This window comes from Zingiber officinale, chromosome 6B, assembly GCF_018446385.1.
Source record: "Zingiber officinale cultivar Zhangliang chromosome 6B, Zo_v1.1, whole genome shotgun sequence".
Taxonomy (NCBI): domain Eukaryota; kingdom Viridiplantae; phylum Streptophyta; class Magnoliopsida; order Zingiberales; family Zingiberaceae; genus Zingiber; species Zingiber officinale.
Window position 1 is genome coordinate 90,960,344 of NC_055996.1, and position 22,588 is coordinate 90,982,931.

At 43.9% G+C, this 22,588-nt stretch overlaps 2 protein-coding genes across 2 annotated transcripts; one reads left to right on the plus strand and one right to left on the minus strand.

The window, feature by feature from the left end:
• The first annotated feature begins 103 nt into the window (after positions 1 to 103).
• LOC121993104 (cytochrome P450 97B2, chloroplastic-like) lies at positions 104 to 7,953 on the plus strand. The gene is made up of 14 exons (XM_042547785.1): positions 104 to 281; positions 732 to 915; positions 1,648 to 1,755; positions 2,354 to 2,438; positions 3,255 to 3,490; positions 3,964 to 4,137; positions 5,091 to 5,138; positions 5,249 to 5,308; positions 5,497 to 5,583; positions 5,685 to 5,773; positions 6,477 to 6,568; positions 6,842 to 6,903; positions 7,307 to 7,456; positions 7,534 to 7,953. Exons 1-14 carry the CDS (start codon positions 142 to 144, stop codon positions 7,783 to 7,785), a joined length of 1,767 nt encoding a protein of 588 aa, XP_042403719.1. The 5' UTR covers positions 104 to 141; the 3' UTR covers positions 7,786 to 7,953.
• A 403-nt stretch (positions 7,954 to 8,356) lies between these two features.
• LOC121993110 (uncharacterized protein At1g32220, chloroplastic-like) lies at positions 8,357 to 22,432 on the minus strand. The gene is made up of 10 exons (XM_042547788.1): positions 22,210 to 22,432; positions 21,744 to 21,861; positions 21,554 to 21,642; positions 20,922 to 20,977; positions 20,783 to 20,838; positions 9,907 to 10,000; positions 9,548 to 9,627; positions 9,101 to 9,143; positions 8,830 to 8,921; positions 8,357 to 8,736 (listed from the first exon to the last, which is right to left on the minus strand). Exons 1-10 carry the CDS (start codon positions 22,263 to 22,265, stop codon positions 8,563 to 8,565), a joined length of 858 nt encoding a protein of 285 aa, XP_042403722.1. The 5' UTR covers positions 22,266 to 22,432; the 3' UTR covers positions 8,357 to 8,562.
• Positions 22,433 to 22,588: the final 156 nt, after the last annotated feature.

The window sequence follows — 22,588 nt, forward strand, 5'->3', positions numbered from 1 at the left end:
ATTAAAGGAGTATATTCTTAAGTATATAATAAAAAATATATATATAATTTAAAAATATAATTTTAATAGGGCAGTGGTGTCTTTTAAAAATACCTTATCGCCTTCCATTTCTAGTTTCTTGTTGTTTTCCAGAAAACTCAAATGGACGCTACGGCTCTCGGGCATCTCCCGACTCTGATCCATGGCGGATTCCAGCGTCTTCTCTCCTTCTCTGCTACCCATTCTCCCCACTCCATTCCCTCCTTCGATTCCCGGTTCGCCAAATGTTCCTCTGGCATTCGGTGGGCTCCCAATCTCCCTGCGATTTTTCTTTCAGTGCATGCTGATTAATTCTGCTGTTCCAATCTCTAGTTGGATTGTCTTACTGTTTCTGGAATAATTATTGGTTCTCGAGGTAAACGAATTGGTATGTTTGCTCAATTTAAAAATATAGGTTTTTTGGTTACTGTGGCCGCTGATATTCCATCTTCATTTGCTCCGTTCCTTTTTCTTTTCGATCTGTCTTTTGCCTATGTGAGACTAATTTGGCGTGGGGCATCTTAGAACCTTCTCATGATGGTCTGAATGATTTTTCTTGTGCAATTTAAAGTCACAAATTGTCATGATATTGCGGAGTGAACCTATGTTGCCCAAATCCACATTATTTTCTTCTTCTTCATACGTTTCTGGAAAATAAATATGCATGGAAATTTAAACTACGAACTTGACCTATTCGCTTCGAGCTTGTGCAGATGCCAATCAAGTAGTATGGAGAAATCAAAGACGTCAAAGAAAAATCTGCTTGACAATGCAAGCAACCTTCTTACTAATTTGCTAAGTGGGGGTCGCCTTGGATCGTTGCCCACCGCTGAAGGTGCTGTCTCGGATTTGTTTGGTCGGCCACTTTTTTTTTCGCTCTATGATTGGTTTCTCGAGGTACTTCTACCATCTTTTATATATATATATTGCTTTTTCTTGTTCGGTGCAGGTTGTAGACTTCATATGTTCTAGCTGATGCATAGAAGCTAATGCATATGAAGCTGATGCATAGAAAATTACAATAGAATGAAATTTTTTTAGAATGATTGAACATATATTTGGCTCAGTAACCATGTCTACAACTGTTAAATACAACAAAACTATAATATATAGTCTGGGCGCCATTTCAAGTTTTTTCACTAATTCATTTATGTTTGGTTAGAAATGCAAAGAACCATAGAAGTTCAATTTGACTCATATTTTCCTTGATATTAGCCAAAATAACTGACCCTGCATTTAAATTGTCTTCATTAATCTAGCTTTCATAATTGAGTTCTTGATGTTAGCTGAACTGTAGCTCCAAGTACGAATGAGTCACAATAAAAAAAGAGAAAATACCCCCTAAAAAATATCTTGTGTTGACTTGCTCCAAGAATTTCTAATCTTCGGAACTTTTCTTTCAGGAGAAGTTATTTCTTTTATTAAATTGAAGCTATGCATGTCATAAACAATGTTTTAGCAAGAACATAGTAATATTGTCTAGCTAGCAACAACTTAAAATCTTTTTCCGGGTTTTAATAGGTTACAGAATGCTCTTGCTTTCCTGTCTTAATGATGATGTATGTCATGATATTTTACCAGTAGAGCAAACATGCCACTGTACTAACAAGATTCTTATTGCTTAAGCAGCATGGTTCAGTTTACAAGTTAGCCTTTGGGCCTAAATCATTTGTTGTTGTATCCGATCCCATTGTGGCAAGACATGTCCTTCGGGAAAATGCATTTTCTTATGATAAGGTATTTAATCTACCATTTCATTCACCCTGCAACTGAAGTTTAATTATATATTCTCCTATTCTTATACATTTCTACACCATTTATTTTGCGGGAAGTTAAAGTTAGTTTATACAGTCGTGACTCATAACATCATTCTATTTTCATTCCTTATGGTGCATTGAATTTGCTATAGGTTCATTAGACTTTCGATTTGTGAGATTTTCTATCAAGAAGATATAAGAAAATTTATTTGCTAGGATACACCAGCATCTATGATAATTTGACAATATATGAATGATTCTCGATTTACATTGCAATTTTATTGCAATGTTTGGGTTGTCAATACTCTTGTATCACTTTTTCCATGTTCATTTGTGCTTTTGTGTCTATACTGATTTTATTGAAAATCAATTATAACACCTAGATATTTGAAGTCCATGTATACTTATGTTAATTATGTGCATTGATTGAGCCTGCCATGCCATTTTGCATTTATTGTCAAAAACATCTTCAAAACGGTGCATACTAAGCTTAAACCTTTGTTGACCAATTTTCATGTTACACATTTTTATATAAATTCTTCCAAAAGTGATTAGCCAATGTATTCGACTTAATCCAGGGAGTTCTCGCCGAAATATTAGAACCAATAATGGGAAAAGGGCTCATACCTGCGGATCTTGGCACTTGGAAACAGAGGAGAAAAGGTTAGAAGTCCATCCAATCTTTAATTTTTTACATAGATTAAGTTTCAAACGTTTTATTGGATCCTAACTTGTACAGTAAACTCTGTTAGCTAGAACAAGTTAATTTTGGCATGATTTGCTTCTGTTAGCAACAGCCTCACGGTCTATAATGGCTGGTATATTGGAAAGTATAGCAAATATCAGTTTTACTCAAAACTGAGACTTGATTGTCTGGATGACTAGTAGTACCATCCTTGTAGGCAGGCTCTCTAATTTAGTTGAACTTGACTTAGTATGGAAGAATGATTAAGAAATGTTCTTCTGCTAACTATGATGATGACAACAATTTGTATGTCTTAAATAGAAGTGAGATTTTCTATGAAACATATTGTTTCACCTTAAAACTCTCCTTTGTTTCATTTTGTGTAATTTGAGTTTAGAATGTTCTCTTTAATTACCATGATGGTAATGTTGAAAAGAAAAATAAAAACATAGGTGATGAACTTCTTCTTGCGAAAAGTGCTTTTGAATGTTACAAGACAACAACACTTGGAAAAAAATATCTCATATCCTATTATGGTTAAATCATAGCAGCAGTGGGGTCTCCTGGGTTTCTGAACCTAGCACAGATCTTATTTTTTGTGGTTGGCTAAAGGAGGTTAAGATGGGTGGAGTTAGTCAGGATGCAGTTGGAATTGTGTTGAATTTGGCTGTGAATGGTGTTTGATCTAGGTAGATTCTGTTGGATCATCATGATTAGTCATGATGGAGCAAGAAATCATTCTTACATTCTCTTGTGCAGTTGTCTTTTATTCTACTGATGTTTGTGATTTGCAGTTATTGCACCTGGATTTCATTCTTTATTCCTCGAAGCTATGGTAAAAGTTTTCACGGATTGTTCTGAGCGAAGCATATCGAAGTTTGAGAAACTCCTTGAAAGTGAGAATTCTGAAATAGAAGAAATTCAGTTGGATCTTGAGGCTGAATTTTCAAATTTAGCACTTGACATAATTGGGCTGGGGATATTCAACTATGATTTTGGTTCTGTCACTAAAGAATCTCCTGTTATCAAGGTTTGGTCATTTGAATGCTATATATTCTACTTATGTGTTTTCTCTATTTCGCATTTTTTGTTATATTTGAGCATGCGCATACTTCAAATACTCTTAAATTTTATCTCAGATATCTTATGTGTAGGCACACTCCCAGTGATCCTGGCAGTGGATGTCAGTTTGTCGTGATTTCAAACATTAGATTGATTGCCCTTGTAGGTAGCGTTATGTGGTAGTGAAAGATAATTTCAGCTAGCTAAAAGTCATTTTGAAGCTTTATCATTACTTGCCTTTAGTGGCATCATTCTACTAGTTGTATCTGGCCGTCTGTACTGATTTTTAGCGGATGTTGATTAATTGTATACTTGACACTGGATTTGTCTATCTTAGATCACCGCTGATAAATTTAAAATATTTATGCCTTAGATTAGCTTCTTGAGTTGAATGTTATCAACCAACACAAGAGACTTCACTTATTTTCTTGTAACAAACAGGCTGTTTATGGAACTCTATTTGAGGCTGAACACCGATCAACCTTCTACATTCCTTACTGGAATCTCCCTTTTGTGAGATGGATAGTTCCTCGGCAGATTAAGTTCCACAATGACCTGAAGATTATAAATGACTGCCTTGATGGGCTTATAAAAAATGCCAAGGAGACAAGACAGGTCGGTATTAATTATTAGATTAACATAATTTGTTCCATAACCTTATAGGTGCAACTATGATAATTTAGAATGCATAACATGGTTAGATATTTTATTCGTTTGTCTCAATAAGATTGCCCCTTTTGGAACATTATCTTCTTACTAAGTTATTAAATCCATTGACATTTTAACCAAACATATAGTACTGCTTGGGTTGTTAACATGTTGATGCCTTGATGGGAATAGGTTCAACTTCATCGCTAACGTGGATATTAAATCAAGTCTTGGTATTCTAACTGGAAGTATCCTAAGTTATCAGGGATATAACATTTAGTTTGTTGGTCCACCATGTAGATATAGTTCTTCATTTTTGTTTACACATGTTAATAATAGTTAACTCTTCACTTAACTCTTGTTTAATGCAAACTCCAGACTGATAAAATAAAATCATTTGTGTATACATCCATTCGTTTCAGCTTTTATAAGAGAACGAAAAGTACTCGTTCCAGTAATTTACATCACTAGCCATAGCCAACCAACAGATCAAGTTGTTCTGTGTCATTTAAAGTATCCTACCTGAACATCAAGTGCCCCATTGTTCTTGCCTGTGGAACACATGTTCTGATGGTTGTACGAGTAAATCTTTTGTTACATGTATAAATTCAACACTTTGTTATGTACATTATCTTTTAATTTGGCCTCATGAATCTCTTTTGTCTTTTCTACGGTTTTACCTCATCAAGATTTGTCACCATTTGATGATGTTTCATTAGCGATATCCTTGATTTCTTGTTAATCTTATAATGTTCTTTTTTTGTTTGTTTTGAAGTGATTTATCATTCTTGGTACTGATTTTGAGTATTTGTCAATTGACATAGCAGTTAGCAAAATGCTTTCAAGTTCTTGTGTTTGGCATTTCATTTTTTATTATTATAAAAATATTTCAAATCTTATTTCATCATTATTCATTCTAGGAAGATGATGTTGAGAAACTTCAGCAAAGAGATTACTCATCTCTCAAGGTTTGTTCATTATATACCCTCTTTACTGTGTGATGTCAGTTCTCTTCATTTTAGAATAAAAATAGATTCCCATGAGGCCTACTATTGAACTTAACGTGAAAAGCATGTAGGACGTCAGTTTGCTGCGCTTTCTCGTTGATATGCGCGGTGTCGATGTTGATGATCGCCAGGTAAATTTCACTTGTTCGAACCAACTTTTTGACTTAAAGATCTGAGACTCTGAGTATTAATAGCAACGTACCTTAGAGTTTAATGACATAAAATAAACCATACAGTCAGCCACAAAATTGTTTGAGCTATTAACTGTAAATCCTTAATCTTAATAGATTATTTATATAAGAAATAATTCATTCTGTAGCTAAGGGATGATCTCATGACAATGCTTATTGCGGGACATGAAACAACTGCTGCTGTTCTTACATGGTCAGTGTTTCTACTTGCTCAGGTAATGTGACATTTAATGCAAATGTTAAGGTATTTCTTCACTGAGTTAATTGAACGGGTAATCATAGAAGTCTTAGATAATTAAATTTTCTTGTGATGCAGAACCCATCAAAGATGAAAAAGGCCCAGATGGAGGTAGATTCTGTTCTCGGTGGAAAGAAAATAACCCTTGAATGTCTAAAAAAAATGGAGTATGTTATACTACTACTAGTTATAATTAAAATTTTCAGTCTAGACAAATTTGCAATTTGTTGTGTGGCATGCATAATACTTGGATAAAAAATGATAGTTTTTTTTTTCCTTTTTGAGACAAATCTTCTACTTATTAGTTCAAATTTTGTTCATGAGATGGGTTCTTAGTTTGTGGGCACAAATTTATACTTTTCTCTATGTAGTTACACATTTTGGAGAAAATTATATGTGATTAGAAACATTGCACAAGTTCATATATGACAACGTTTTTTGATTGAAACATAAAATGACAGTGATTTTATGAATTCAATAATTTATATCTTCACTTGACCATAAGAATTTGACTTTCACATTAAAAAGGACTCTTCTACTTAGGAGATAAAAGAATCTTATATAATTGAAAATTTCTCAAATGATATGACAAAAAAAATGTATTCACTATACTACACATATCAATATTTAAATTTTCTAAATTGGTGAGCATATTCTATCAATTCAAGATTGCTTTGATTTAGATCCCTTGTAGGAATTGTAAGCAGACGTACAATCAGATTGTAGGTTTATAAGATGCTTTGTAATAATACATTTTTTTTTTTGTGATTGTTTCAATAGGGTATTTGCTCAGGTCCAGTTAACATTATTTTAAATGGTATCGCCCTCAGTTGTTTTCTTATACTACTTCAATAACTATTACATCTCCAGATACCTGCGTCTTATCATTGTTGAAGCTCTTCGTTTGTATCCTCAGCCTCCATTACTTATTAGACGAGCTCTCAAAGAAGATAAACTTCCTGGTATTTTTTCTCTTTCCATATTAACTAGAATCTTAAGTTATATGATCTCCTTAATGAACTTTTGATATCATCTGTTTCATATGTTTTTTTTTTGGTTCTCATCAAATCTATAAAAATTGGGCCAACATAATTTGAGATATTAGAGATCAAGCCATGCCTGTTGAGCCAACTATCTTGATTGCCTTTTCTTTTAAGTGACAAATTGCATTAAATTTTCCAATATGTTTCCTTATCTTCAAACTTCCATTTGATGCATTTACTCTTTACTTTCAGGAGGTTATATGGGTAATGAAGATGGATATTCAATTCCTGCAGGGACCGATATTTTTATTTCTGTGAGTTAATCCAAGATATATAGTAGGCATTAAATGCACAAGTATTGTTTCAGAATTCTACTAGCTAGCAACAATTAGTAGAGCACCCAATTGTCGTTTAGGTGGTATTAATGGATAATGGATTCATCTACTCAACCATAAATATTTCAATTAAAGAGGAATAAATGATTGTTTGTGATCTCAAATCCCATTGTCCAAATGTCCACTTGTCTTTTATGATGTCTTTGGTTTTCAGGAGTAACATATTCAAATTCCAATCTTATCTACAATCTGAATTTAGAATTTTTTTTTTAAATGCTAAAATCTGTCACCAAGAACTAATACATGTCTATGTTGTAGGGTTTAGTGATCTATCTAATATTCTAATGTTTTATATTCACGAAGCTGAAACTGTCATATTCAGGTATACAATCTCCACAGATCACCATATTTCTGGGACAAGCCAGATGAGTTTGAGCCAGAAAGATTTTTAACTCCAAAAGCAAATGAAGGCATTGCCGGATGGGCAGGCTACGATCCAAGTCGCAGCCCTGGAGCGATGTACCCAAACGAGGTTGTTAAGTTGTTACTTCATAAAATTGATAGATTTATAAAGCTTTACTGCTTAATCTTCAGCTATCATCTTTATAGATAACTTCTGATTTCGCCTTCATACCATTCGGTGGAGGGCCGCGTAAGTGTGTCGGCGATCAGTTTGCACTATTGGAATCGACTGTTGCTTTGGCTTTGTTGCTTCAAAAGTTCGATGTCCAACTGAGGGGGTCACCTGATGAAGTACAGTTAATCACCGGCGCAACTATACATACAAAAAGTGGCCTCTGGTGCAAACTGAGGAGGAGGGCTTCAGTAGGAGCTAAGCAAAACCAACTTGTCGAAGCATAAATGTATAAAAATTAACAAACCAAAGAGATCTTTATGTAGTGCCTTATGATCCGTGTAGACTAAATCAATGTTGTAACCTTCCTAAATAGTCGTCATAAGAATTGGACATTAAGTCTTGACATTACAGCTTTCTTCTTCCTTCATGGTAATAAATTTTTTTATTTCCAATGATATTTGTTTCTGATGTGCAAATTACATTTTGATTTCAGTTTTAATCCCATTATTTAGCTGTTAGACTAAACCTTTTTACAGTTTATGAACTAATTCTTCCAGGTATGAAGTTCTTAAGAAAACTTGTAGTAATGGTTCAAGTCTGCAAAATTCTTAATCAACTTCAGCACACTGGTCTCTTCTTATTTTGACACTGGAGCATTCCTGAGCTAAATAAACCTTACAAGGTCAAAGGGGAAAACAAGTTTTTGGTTTCGATACGCCTAAAAGTGAAGTCGCACACAAGGTAATTCTTTTCAGAACCTTAGTTTACAATCTTGGTTTGGATAATCTTGTTGAAAGTCATATGGTCTCACAAAGACACGGAAGAGATCGTGGCACGCAGAGTTGCACTACAATAGGCTTAAGGAACAAGGTTCTTATCAAAATCGAATTGAAAGAGTATTTCAAACTTTTGTTCGAACGAACCAATGCCAGTTTGCACAGTTTAATTCTCCTCAGCATGCTGAAGAGGAAGGTGGCTTACATTATTAATGAATTGTTCAGGAGATCTGACTCTTTTTATGAGGAAGAAAAAAACCAAGCTAATCCAAGACTAGAGTTAACTCACTTCTGTTTGCCATATCGAAGAATGCCATATGCGTCAACTATGCCCGGAGGAAACACTGGATTGGTAGCAGCTCTGACCGCAACTTTTGCGACAGAGGTGACATTAACCGGAGGTGTGAAGAGAGGACCAACAACCGGGATGCGACTAAGTGGCTTTGCGTGCTGAAGAACCTACATAGTAGAACATGAACTATGTGAGATCAAGTTTCAAATTCTCTGGCCATCACAAATGGAGAGATCACAGAAAGACACAATGAGTTGTACCATCTCCAATGGCGATCCAATTAGCCATAGAGGAATCTTTATACTCCCAACTCGGCGCATTCCATGCACAAAACCAGGCCTGAGAATTACCCCTGTACAAAGCAAGTTTTGAAGGAGAATTTTGTAGGAACACATGGCATTGATTCAGATTGAGTTTGAGTTGAGCATGAGTCTAGGCATTGACAGTGGATGCATACACTTGTGTTCATCGAGGGAAATTATACCTAGTAGCAAATTATTAACATTTATGTGTTGGAATAGGAAGACTGACCTCCAAAGGCGAATTTCAATAATAGTTCTGCTTCAGCATCCCTCTGAACCATAAAATCATGTAAGCAAAATGTTATATAAGAACAAAGTTATTCATGATCAGCTGATATTCTTAAGATAAATTCCGAAATTATATTAGAGAAGTGTATTTTTAGATGCATTTCTTTTACTTGAACCTTTGGAAAAGTCAATTCGATTTATCATGTTACAAAAGGAAGACAGAAGTTCAAGCACAAAGTAGTCCTTAAGGTTGGCTAGCACTATAAACTCCTACTAATATAGTAGAGCAGACGATAAATACACGTATCAATTAGGTTAACATGATAAAACTACTATAACAATAAAACAAACATGGGATTGATCTACCAACATGTCACGACTGAAAAAACAAAAATCCTTATTATAGAAGGCATCTTAGTCAACAAAAAGGATAATTCAGATATCATACCTTCCCTTCATAATATCCTTTCAGAAGATAATTAACTGGACCAAAGTCAGCAGCTGAAACATATACAAATCTTTTTACACCTGCTCAGAAGAACAAAACAATTTGTCAATAGAAGTTCTAGTTTATATAGTATATTTTTAAAAGGAAAACTAACAGTCCAACACCTTCAGAATAGCATCCTACAATGAAACTAGAAAGCCAAGAAAAGTGTCCTTTTAAAACTTGTATTGATTCAATCTATTTCTTCTTATACAGTTCCTTCATTTAAAAAGAAATGTTCATTTAAATAAAAAAAGAACAATTAAATATTGGTTATTGAAGAATAAAACTGAAAAGAAGATGCAGTACCAATGTAATACCTTTTTCAGAAGCAGCCCTGATGGCATTGATGTTGGCAGTCCCATTGATCTTGTACATGTGAGAATTAGATCCAAAACCCCCAACACAAGATATCTGCAAAAATTTATCTAGAAATTACAAAAGTGAATCAACTTATATCATTAAATCATATCTGATCCGGTAGTAAGAGCGGGCCCCCCCATTTTCTTGCAAAGTCAACGTCAAGTGGAAGTCACCGGAACAGCCGCCCACCCCAGAGGAGAGTGTGGTCCGACCGGACGGACGGCCGTAGACGGCCGGTCCGACTGGACTGCTGGCCGGCCGATGGAATCGAGTACCCGGAGGGGTCCGGCCGGCTCGCACTTATAGTTGGGAGGCACCCTGTCAAATCGGGGTTCCGACGCTCAGTTAAAAAGGTCATGGACCGAGCTGACCTTTTGACCGACCACAGTCATAAAGCACCCCTGTTTGTTAGTCTCCACAAAGCACAAGTAAACCACTGCGGATGTCCGGTCGGATGTTTAGGTATCTGTCCGCTCGGACTACAAGTTTGGAGCAAAGGGAAAAGGCCAGAGGCCAGAGGATTTCTTTCTCTGACAACTTGTAGGTTTCACGTGTATGCCATGCTCCAAATCTTGTGACAGGGGATTCTGCTGTCCCATCGAGGGCATGCTTTGACTGTAGCGATATGGGTCAGGTAAACTTTCTGACAGCCGCGTACCTAGGAAAGGACAGGTAAGCTTTCTGACAGCCGCATACCTAGGATAGGACAGAGGACACTTATGCACCTTGGTACGCGTGCCCAAACCTTTCACGGCTCTATATAAAGAACCTCAGGTTTCACCGACGGAGGGGGATTCTGGGTACGTACTCTGAGACTTTGGGAGCCACCTTGTTCATCGTGATTTACCTGACTTGAGCGTCGGAGGGTCGTTGCCGGGAATCCCCTTCTCGGCACGACTTCTGTGCAGGATAGCCGGAGCATCGCGCCACCAGTTGGAGATCTACATCAACGAGTCAGGGAGCGCCACGTGCCCAGCGTCTGTTGACTTCTAATTCGAACAGGATCAAATTGGCGCCGTCTGTGGGAACGCACCTGCATTCGAACAAGAGCAATGGACGAGGCTGGACGACAACACACGGTGACGCTTTCAACAGAAGAACTCGAAGCTCTGGTCGAGATGAGGGCTGCCAAACTATTGGAGCAAAAGCAAAAAGCTTCAGCCGAGCGGCAGGAGCAACAAGCGACATCTGCGTCTGGTGGCCGACCGGAAGCACCTCAAGCCACCGTCGCTTTCCATCGGGCCTTATTTCGCACCCCTGAGGCCGCACCAGTTTGAAGAGATAGAGGCTCTTCTTCAGACGAAATGCCAAGGCGGGATGACAGAAAAGGGAAAGCTCCCCGGGCGGACTCATCTCCCGAGCGGATCAATCGCCAATTCTCGGAGACTATTCTACGAGACCCTCTGCCCAAGCACTATGTGCCTCCGACGATCGGCGAGTACAATGGAACAACGGACCCGGATGACCATCTGGGTAAGTTTGACAACACAGCCACGCTCCATCAATACACCGATGGAGTTTTTCTTACCACCTCTCGGGATCGGCTCAACGGTGGTTACGGAGGCTGCCGGACGGATCCATCACAAGCTTCAAGGATTTCGAACGGCCTTCCTCCACCACTTCGCTAGCGATCGGCGTTATCGGAAGACAAGTGTCAGCCTGTTCGCCATCAAGCAAGAGCCAAAAGAATCGCTTGAGCTTACATCCAACGATTCAACCAAGTGGCGATGGACATCCCAACGGCCACATCGGAGACGATGATGAACGCCTTCACACAAGGCCTTGTAGATGGGGACTTCTTCCGGTCGCTCATCCGAAAGCCGCCCCGAGATTATGATCACATGCTGCGTCGGGCCAACGAATACATAAGCGTGGAAGAAGCGCAAGCCGCTCGGAAAAAGGAAACTCCAACCGGCGTGCACTGCTCATGCGGCGGAAGCAGACGCCTCTCGGCTGACCACCTAGAGGACCGAGGCGCACGATTCGATCCCCACGCGGATCGCGCGTCAAGAAGTGGGCCGCCAAGCCAAAGAAGAGATGGACCCTATGTTACGCTCCTTCCACGATCGGAATCGCGACAACACGAGGGATTGTCAAGTCTTCCCGTGACTAATCCGTTCGTGAAAGCGAGCAGCGGTCTCCTCCCATCGACGAAGACAAAGGACCTATGGTCGGACCCGCACCGAGGCGACATCACGGGCGCCTGTCGGCACCGATCCCAAGGCAGGAGAATCGCGGACGTCCGAGAACGGTCCCGGCCGTCCACTCGGGAGGAGGAAAACAGGAGCAATACCGGGCGAGATCAACGTTATTCTGGCGGGCCGGCCGGAGGAGACTCAACCGAGCGAAAGGCGGGCGTCAAGCCGCAGATCCACGCGGAGCCAAGAGCGGGCAAGTGGACCGAAATCACTTTCGGGCCGGAGACTTAGAAGGAGTAGAAGTGCCCCACGACGACGCGCTTTCATTAAAGCGGTAATAGCAAATTACACCATTCACGCATATTTGTTGACACGGGGAGCTCGTCAACATCGTATTCAAGAAGGCGTTCGATCACCGAATTAATCGAGCCGAGGCGCCCGTAGCGACCCGCTCACGGGTTTACGGGCAAGTTCGGTTCGGACAGATCCGGTTGGCCACCTCCGGGAGAAGAGCCAGAGGACCGACAATAAACTTCGTGGTGGTCGACTCTCCATCATCCTACAACGTCATTTTGGGACGACCGGCACTTGGCGAATTCCGAGCGGTCATCTCAACCTTCCACCAGAAGATAAAGTTCCCCGTGGAAGACAAAGTAGGAGAAGTGCGTGGAGATCAGCTAGCAGCTCGGCGGTGCTATATAGAGATGATCCGAGCAGAAGCTTCTTCCGCTCGGAAGGCGCCCCGAATCGAGGTACACGCCATAACCGAGAAACCTCCCGCTTTAATTTATGATGAAAAGGAGGAAGTTCAGATCCATCCGACCCGACCGGAGGCCACGACTTTTATCGCCTCGGATCTGGAGGTAGAACAGAAGGAGAAGCTGATCCAATGCCTCCAGCGAAATCATGATGTCTTTGTCTGGTCGACACATGAGTTGCCCGGAATTTCGCCGAGCCTGACGCAGCATGAATTGCATGTCCGACCAGACGCTCGGCCAGTAAAACAGAGAAAAAGGGACTTCAGTGCCGAGCAGAATACCATTATCCGGGCGGAAGTAGAAAAACTTCTGAAGGCCGGCCACATACGCGAGGTGCAGTTCCCGAGCTGGTTGGCCAACGTAGTCTTGGTCTCCAAGCCGGGCGGCAAGTGGAGGGTCTGCATCGACTTTCGAGACTTAAACAAAGCGTGCCCCAATATCCCCTGCCCGGATAGATCAGTTGGTGGACTCTACGAATTAATTGCATGTGGCGCCTACCAGGATATCATCAGTGCAGCCGCCGGAAGATCAAGAAAAGTAAGCCAGAACGGCACTTATTGCTACAACGTGATGCCGTTCGGATGAAGAATGCCGGGGCCACCTATCAACGCTTGATGAACAAAGTATTCGGGAGCGGATGGCGGAATCTGGAAGTTTATGTAGACATCCTTATTAAATCCGTCCGAGCGGATCTCTTCAAGGACATGGAAGAAACCTTCCGAACGCTGCGCAAATATGGGGTTAAGCTAAATCCTCTCGGAGCCAAAGGGAGGCGTTTCTTGGGATATATAGTGACCGGAGAATTGAAGCCAACCCAAAAAAGCTCAAGACATGCCTCCCGAAACACAAGGGAAGTGCAACGGTTGACCGGTCGGATAAGCGCTTTGTCAGTTCATCTCCAAACCGGCCGGAGCTGCCGCCATTCTTCAAGATCCTGCGCAAGGCTACTAAGTTCCAGTGGGATGAAGAGTGCGACCGAGCATTTGAAGAGTTGAAAACATATCTAAATTCTCTGCCTGTGCTGGCCAAGCCGATCAGGGGTGAGTCACTTTATATGTATCTGTCGTCAACTGAGCATGCTGTAGGCTCAGCACTTGTGAGGGCGAGCGGTGAAGAGCAGCCGGTGTACTTTCTAAGCCACATTTTGAAAGATGCTGAATCTCGTTACACCGGGCTCGAGAAGCTGGCCTTTGCTTTGGTTCTAGCCGCTCGGCGCCTTCGACCGTATTTCTTGGCTCACACCATCATTGTCCGGACGAACAGTCCACTCGGGAGAGTACTGTTGAATCCAGAAGCGTCCGGACGGCTTATCAAGTGGACAACAGAATTAAGTGAATTTGACATCCAATATCAGCCCCGCTCGGCGATCAAAGCCCAATCCTTGGCTGATTTTGTGACCGAAGTGCAAAGGCCAGAGCCGGAAGCTATGTGGAGAATATATGTGGATGGATCCTCCACTCGTCTCGGAAGTGGGATCGGAATATTACTACTCTCACCTCAGGAAGAAAAGATGCATCTATCCGTCCGGCTAGATTACAAAGCTACTAACAATGAAGCAGAGTATGAGGCCCTTATAGCCGGATTGCAGGCAGCACGGCATGTGGGAGCCGGTCGGGTGACACTTTATTCGGATTCACAGTTGGCCGCTCAGCAACTTTCCGGCACCTTTGAAATCAACTGTGTTCGGCTTAAACTCTACGCTGAGGCCTTTGAAAAACTCAAAGCTACTTTCCGAGAGGTGCTTATTCAGAAGATTCCCCGAACGGAGAACCAGGCGGCCGATGAGTTAGCCAAACTCGCGAGCTCAATAACGCCGGTCACCATTCAGCAACCAATTGAAAAAACACTGCTGGTGGCGCATGTCGACCGGATGCAAGGCCTCACGTTTCCAAGTGACTGGAGGACACCTATTATAGAATTCCTCCGTTCGGGCACCACACCATCCGATGAATATGCAGCCCGGCTCCTCAGAAGAAGAGCCGGTCGGTTTACACTCATCGGAGATCAGCTCTACAAGAAAGCTTTCTCGCGCCCTTTGCTGAAATGTGTAAGCTCAGAGGACTCAGCTTACATCCTCCAGGAAGTACATCAAGGATCATGCGGGGGTCATCCGGGCGGGCGGTCGTTGGCCAAGAAGATCCTCTTGGCCGGATACTTTTGGCCAACTTTACAAACAGATGCAGTATCTACATGCCTTTCATGCCGAAGTATCACAACTTCTCCCACCGACCGGCAGAGGAGATGAAGGCATCAACCATCTCATGTCCGTTCGATCAATGGGGAATGGATATTGTGGGTCCATTTCAGATAACCGGGCAGAGGAAATTCTTACTAGTGGCGGTAGACTATTTCTCCAGTGGGTGGAGGCCGAGCCGCTAGCAAAGATCATCGAACAAATGGTTAAAAATTCATCCGGCAACACATCATTTGTCGGTTCGGATCCCTCGCCGACTAGTGTCCGACAACGGCGGCAGTTCACGGGGAAGATGTTAGAGGATTGGTGCAAGAGCTACGGCATTGAGCAACATTTCACATCCGTGGCCTATCCTCGAGCAACGGTCAAGTGGCCAACCGGAAATTCTCCGTGTCTGCGCTCGGCTCGATCGTTTGGGAGGAAGTTGGCGGGATGAAGTGCCGAGCGTCTTGTGGGCCATCCGAACGACGCCAAAAGAAGGGACAGGAGTCACGCCTCCATTTGGTATACGGCGGTGAGGCCGTCATTCCGGCAAGTCGGCCGAGTCCGCGGATCGATGTTATGATGAAGGCAACGCCGTGCGAGAAACATGGAGTCGGATTTGGTAGCGAAGGCGTGCGAAGGCATCCGTTCGGTGATGGCGTCAGCGGATGAGGCAAAACTACAACCGCGTCGTTCCCGGATCATTCCGGTCGGCGATCTTATCGGAAGAAAGTCGAAGCGGTCGGCGACGTGTGAGCTTGAAGCTCCGTGGGCGGGTCCTTCAAAATCATCGAAAAGCTCCGGTCGGATATTATTTGGAGGATGAGGACGGTGGCAGCTAGATAGGCCGTGGAGCGAACCACCTCCAGCCTACCGGGCGGGATGAAAGGTATGCCTATGTAAATCATCCTGTACATTTTTCGATTGATTACTGGAAATGAAAAGTCAAAAAGCGAATATAAGGCATTATCATCGAACCCGAAGGTTCGGCCGGAGGTAAATGGGTCGAGCCAAACGCTCGAGGAACGAAGGCCCGTTCGGCGGGAGGTAAATGGGTCGAGCCAAGCGGAGGAGCGAAGGCCCCGTGCCGTTCGGACGGAGGCAAATTATTCGAGCCAAACCGCCCGACAGCAGACCTGAGCCGTTCGGCCATGAATACGTTCTCCAAGTTGGAATGAAGGATATAAACTTATATACTTTTTGGTCGCCTATGTACTTGCGATGCAGGAAGTAGAAAGATGAAAGCACAGAATATCCTCTGCTGAAAGGAAGGCCAAGGTCGCTCGACCTGGTAAAGAGTTAGCCTTAAAGGCCGTCTAGCCCAGACGTTAAACCGGAGAGCCGCGCCGCCCGGCTATAAATATCCGTGCCGACGAGCTCCGTCGTTAAAGATCGAGAGCCGCGCCGTCCGGCTATAAATATCTGTGCCGACGAGCTCCGTCGTTAAAGATCGAGAGCCGCGCCGACCGGCAATAAATATTCGCGCCGACGAGCTCCGTCGTTAAAGATCGAGAGCCGCGCCGTCCGGCTATAAATATCTGTGCCGACGAGCTCCGTCGTTAAAAATCAAGAGACGAGCCGACGTCTATAAACAGTCCGAGCGGACTAACCGACGAGCTCCGTCGTTAAAAATCGAGAGACGAGCCGGCGTCCATAAATAATCCGAGCGGAATATCGTCGACACTGCAATTATCCGTATTCTCCGCCGATAGTCAGACCGACGCTAATTTCCGCTCGGACTCGAGGTATAAAAGGTTCGGATCGGCTTATAACGAGCGATTCTGGCTAGCAGCACAGAATGATATTTCGGCCGAACGGAAGAGCTAGGGAAAACACTTGCAAGAATGCACCTCGAATGCCCAAGGTATGATGTGATAGAAGACGAGCGGACAGTACAAGTGTTAGCAAAGGAACAGTGCAAAAAGATAGAGTACACGAAAGGAAAGCATTTCATTAAAATTAAAACCTTAGGCCGAGTGGCCTAAGTACAAAAAGGTTCATGTTCAGCCGAGCGGCGAAATTACAAGAATTACTCGATGTAGTCGTAGAGGTCCCTCGGAATGTTGCTCAGGAGCTCCACCTGATCGCCGGCCGGAATATTGGTGGACTCCGGAAGAAGGCCCTTCGACTTCAGATAGGTCATAGTGGCCGTAATGGCCAAGTCGAAAGCCGAGTACATCCGCTCGCAAATTTTCTCCGAGAACTCGGGCGATCGGATGTGGCTTTGTCGGAGAGCGGCGACTCGGCTCGACTCGGCATCCTGGTATTCTTTGAAGGTTGCCTGGGAGCTTGTGAGGGCCTCATTCAGACGTTCAATCTTCTCCGCATCGGCCGAGCGGCCTGCCTTCTCCCGATCGAGCTGCTCCGTCAGCTCCTTTATCTTCAACTCCAGGCCCCGGGCCTCCACGTTTTTCTTCTCCAGATCGGAGATGGCTGTGTTCTTCCTAGTGGTGGCCAGAGTTATCTTTGTGTCAAGCGACTTGACCTGTCGCTCGTACTCGGCTAGGGCGTGGGCCTGGTCAGCTGTTTTCTTCTGCTCAGCAGCTAGCAGAGTTTGAGCCCTCTTCAGCTCTTTTTGCAGCTCGGAGTAGGAAGGGCCCTGGGAGCCGCTCGGACCGCCTGCCGCCCGCAGTTGTCTTATCTCCTCGTCCGCCATAGCCAGGCCGCTGGAAACTGCTATCTCTTCCACCCATCTCTGAAGCAAGAAGGCGCAGTTGTTAAAAGCCGAGCTGAAATATTTAGGCAAAGCTTCAAAAAACAGCAAACTTACCCCCGTAGCCGCTTGCATGTGGCTGTTGGCTAAGTTCCGGAGGGGAATCATTGCCACGCGCGCCCGAGCGTCGGCCCACATCTCGGCGAGGGGCCCTTTCAAAGTAATGGTGTGCTCGGGCACGGTGGGCCGGTCGGCTTCTGGTAGCAACTCTTCAGTTGGAAGATGAAGAGTAACCCGTATTGTGCGGCCGTGACCAGGGATCGCCCGACCGGGATCAGAAGCTGGCGCAGAAAACCGCGAATGGATGGTCGAACGTTGGACTGAACGGCGAGCGGGGGGGAGAGTGTCGACCGGAGTGGCTTCAACCGGAGCAGGCAGCTCGTCCCAGTCAGAAGGCGTCCGGTCGGACGAGATGGTCTCGGGCACTGGCGCCTTGCCTTTAGCAGCCACGACGGCCCGATCGGATGGTTGGACCGCGGAGGTAGCCGATCGCAGCGGAGTCTCCACCCGGCGCCTCTTTTGCAGTGGCTGTTCCTCCTCCCGAACGGACCCTTCCTCGGGGGCCGTTGGTTCCCTAGAGGGGGTAGCTCCGCTGGCCGCTTGTTGTTGAGAGGCCGATTCAGCCTGAGTGTCGCTCTCTCCTTCGTGAGAACCGACCGGCTGAATACCCAGCGCCTTCATTTCCTTGGCCGCCGCTGCCTTCCTCTTCAGAACGCCGGCCATCACCGAGTCCATGACGATGTCAGCTGCATGAAGAGAAGAAGAAATCAGTTAGCAATTAAAGCAAGTGCCCAAGCAAAATTCTTACCGAAGCCGGTCGGAAGTGGGGTCCGTATAGGACTCAGCCCAAAAATGTACATCACTCCCTCGTGAAGGAGTTTGTTGATGTCGAGCCGCAGACCGGCTAGTACATTTACGGCGTGAAGATAATCCGGTCGGGTCTTGAATTTCTTCAACTCGGGAGTAGGAGGTAGACTGACTTGCCACTGGGTCGGAAAGTTTGGCTGACTGGGCATGCGGATATAGAAATAATAATCCTTCCAATGTTTATTGGAAGTGGGTAATTTATTGAAGAAGACCAAACCGGGCCGAGCTTGGAACATAAAGGTGCCCGGCTCAGCCTGCTTAGGATAATAGAAATAAAAGAAGACCTCCGGTCGGAGGGGAATGTTGTGAATCTTAAACAAAACGACAACGCCGCAGAGGAGACGAAAGGTATTTGGTACTAAACTTCCGAGCGGCACGCCAAAATAATTGCAAACGTCTGCTATAAAAGGATGTACGGGGAACCGCAGACCGGCGGTAAATTGGTCGCGAAAGACACAGAAACCACCGCGCGGCGGTCTGTGTGGCCGAGCGGCAGGACCAGCTAGGCGAACTTCGATATCCTCGGGGATTTCGAAATTGTCAGCCAATATATCAAAATCCCGTTGTTCGAAACGGGATCGCATGGTAGTATACCATGGGCCTAGGGATTGGTCTTCGAGATGAGAGGAACTGGCCATGATCCGGATAGGAGAAATCAAAAAAGGAAGTTCCAAAGACGAAGGAATGGAATTTCAAAGACTGGAGCTAGGAGAAGAAATGCGAATCAGATACCGGAAAGGAAGGAGGAGAGATCTAAAACCTTACTGAGGGGAGATGAATCGAGGAAAGGCGCCGGAGAGCGTCAGAAGGCAGCAACAAGATCGCCGGAGCTCCACGGTAACGGAGGCGTGTGAAGGTGAGAAGGAAACGAAGAATTTATAGGGTGAGGGCCGGCCGGCCTCCACCGTCGGATCCAGGTCACGGGAATCAATGCATACATCTAGCCGTTTATTTCGAATTGCTTCGGTCACATCAAAATATCATGCAACCGCCTCCGTACTCTGATGGCATTGCTCCACGTGGCAGTCAATCATTCGGAGCATTTAATGAAGGTATGATCGACATTGATGTCAAAGATTGGCGCAGAACGCGAGGAGATCCGGCGAAAGCCATCATTGATTCATTCAAGGATATCTCTGCCGCTGACCGGGCGGAGAGTATTAGCATAGAGGAGCCGTTCGGCTAGACTCACGGTCCGGTCGTCGGACTATCGCCTCCTTCGACTAGACTTGAAGGCAAGTGATCCGGTAGTAAGGCGGCCCCTTTTCTTGCAAAGTCGCCAGTGGAAGTCACCGCCCACCCTGGAGGAGAGTGTGGTCCGACGGACGGTCAGACGGCCGGTCCGACCGGGCTGACCGGCCGATGGAATCGAGTACCGGGTCCGTCCGGCTCGCACTTATAGTTGGGAGGCACCCTGTCAATCGGGGTTCCGGCGCTCGATTAAAAAGTCGAAGGACCGGACCGACCACAGTCATAAAGCACCCCTGTTTGTTAGTCTCCACAAAGCACAAGTAAACCACTGCGGATGTCCGGTCGGATGTTTAGGTATCCGTCCGCTCGGACTACAAGTTTGGAGCAAAGGAAAAGGCCAGAGGATTTCTTTCTTTGACAACCTGTAGGTTTCACGTGTGTGCCATGCTCCAAATCTTGTGACAGGGGATTCTGCTGTCCCATCGAGGGCATGCTTTGACTGTAGCGATATGGGTCAGGTAAACTTTCTGACAGCCGCGTACCTAGGAAAGGACAGGTAAGCTTTCTGACAGCCGCATACCTAGGATAGGACAGAGGACACTTATGCACCTTGGTACGCGTGCCCAAACCTTTCACGGCTCTATATAAAGAACCTCAGGTTTCACCGACGGAGGGGGATTCTGGGTACGTACTCTGAGACTTTGGGAGCCACCTTGTTCATCGTGATTTACCTGACTTGAGCGTCGGAGGGTCGTCGCCGGGAATCCCCTTCCCGGCCCGACTTCTGTGCAGGATAGCCGGAGCATCGCGCCACCAGTTGGAGATCTACATCAGCGAGTCAGGGAGCGCCACGTGCCCAGCGTCTGTTGACTTCTAATTCGAACAGGATCAATATCAATACCAATTCAATTTTCAAGGACCGCTAATCAACAAAAATCTAATTAAATGCCAGGCTAGAATGCATAACTAAGGACTAAAAAACAGGCGTACCACTGCAGTCACATCATTCAAAGCATCCCTCCAAGTTTCAGGTACAAGAAGGCTTCCTGCCAAATAGAAAGATTAGCCACAGAAAGCTGAACTATATGTTTTTCCTTCACAGGGAATGAGCCTTCTCTTAATTTTCAACCTTGGCGCCACTCAACTTTATCAGCCCATTGTTCACGTATCGATGATCTTCCAGACCTGGGTAATAAAAAAGGCATCAATCCTGAGCGCATTCTTCCTTTAGATAAGTTCAATCAAAACAACATGCAAATGGAAAGAAGATATGGAATGAGCTAAAGTTATTCATCCATTCATACTTTAAAGTCAAAATAAATAGTATCAAATTAAGAGAGTAATGCCATATTTCAGAATATTTTACATGAATTGATTGTTGGATGATGATACTTTTACAAGAAGAATACAACAATCATTCCATGGAGGGGCAACATCCATGTATCCCACACAAAATAGTTTCGAACAAACATGAGTTGACAATAATATGATTATAAAGAAACTGCAGGACCACTAGAGGTGCATTAAACAGTGATTAAATAATTCACCACTTAATTTACTAACCAGGAAAGCTAGTGATCAGACAGATTAAATTCATATACTGAGGAGAGGATAAAAAGGAGGGTTCCTAAGAAATTGAGAAGTAACGACTAAAGTTTTCTATTAACGCGGACATCTGATTTTGTTATTGATAAGATTCAGATGTAGAAACACAACAGTGCATTGTGCCCAGGCTACAAAATTAATTGAGACTGTGTGCACCTGCTGAGACTAGAAACTGATAACCCTTGATCCAAAGCCTCTTTGCAAACATGTGAACCAATGAAACCATTGCCACCCAGTACAAGTAACTGTCATTAGAAGCATATAAATTAGACTAAACAAAAAGAGAAACTAGAAAAAGGTTTACAAACATAATAAAGTAAAATAAAGCAAAACAAGGAAATGCCACCTTTTCCAACGGTGGAGGTGGCGTTCTTATAGTTTCTACTTCCTCCAATTTATGAGGCTCGTCCACATGATTCGACTCAGTTGAAATTGATCTTTCATATCTCAACAGACGAGCAGAGCTGTTTTGATCATTCACAAAAATATGTAAGGAAAGGACACAGCTGAAAAACAAATACATTCTGCGCAGAAAAAAAAAACTTTCTTTTAAAGGTTCCATCATCAGTTTGTAAATAGTGAAGAAAATCGAACCATGTGTCATTTAATCGCCACAACACCTTGAACTTTCAGAATCTCACGATCAATATGTACACAACATAAGAACGCAATCAACAACTGTCTACGACCATGCCCTAGCCAAAAAGACTGTTTTTTCACCACGATCTCGACTCAGGAAGCGATAGAAATAGAAAAAGGAGTACCATTAAACTTGGGGAAAAGCGAATAGGCAAAATGCAAGAGATGCTCACCGTGAACGGGGGAAGGAAGAGGGCGAGTGGATCAAACGCGAAGCTATCGATCTCATTCTCGGATCCCCGCTTTTTCTTCTTCTTCTCAATAAGGCGATGTCTTTCTTCACGGTGTTCGAATCGCTGTCGCAGCTTCTCGAGCGAAGCCGTTGCTTGCGTTGTCATTCATTCTGCGTGGCGTTAAAAAGTAAAAATGTCGCTGAAGCCGTGTGTGGTGATCGACCGGTGAACGCAGCGGCCTCGCGATTCAACTGCTGGGCGACAATTATCAAGCCTACGTGGCCTCAAGATTGATTGGTCAAAATTAAAACCGCTCTGGTTCGTCTGATGAATGATCCAAATCTGGAGCGAGTTTAGATTTACTGGCATACGACTCCGG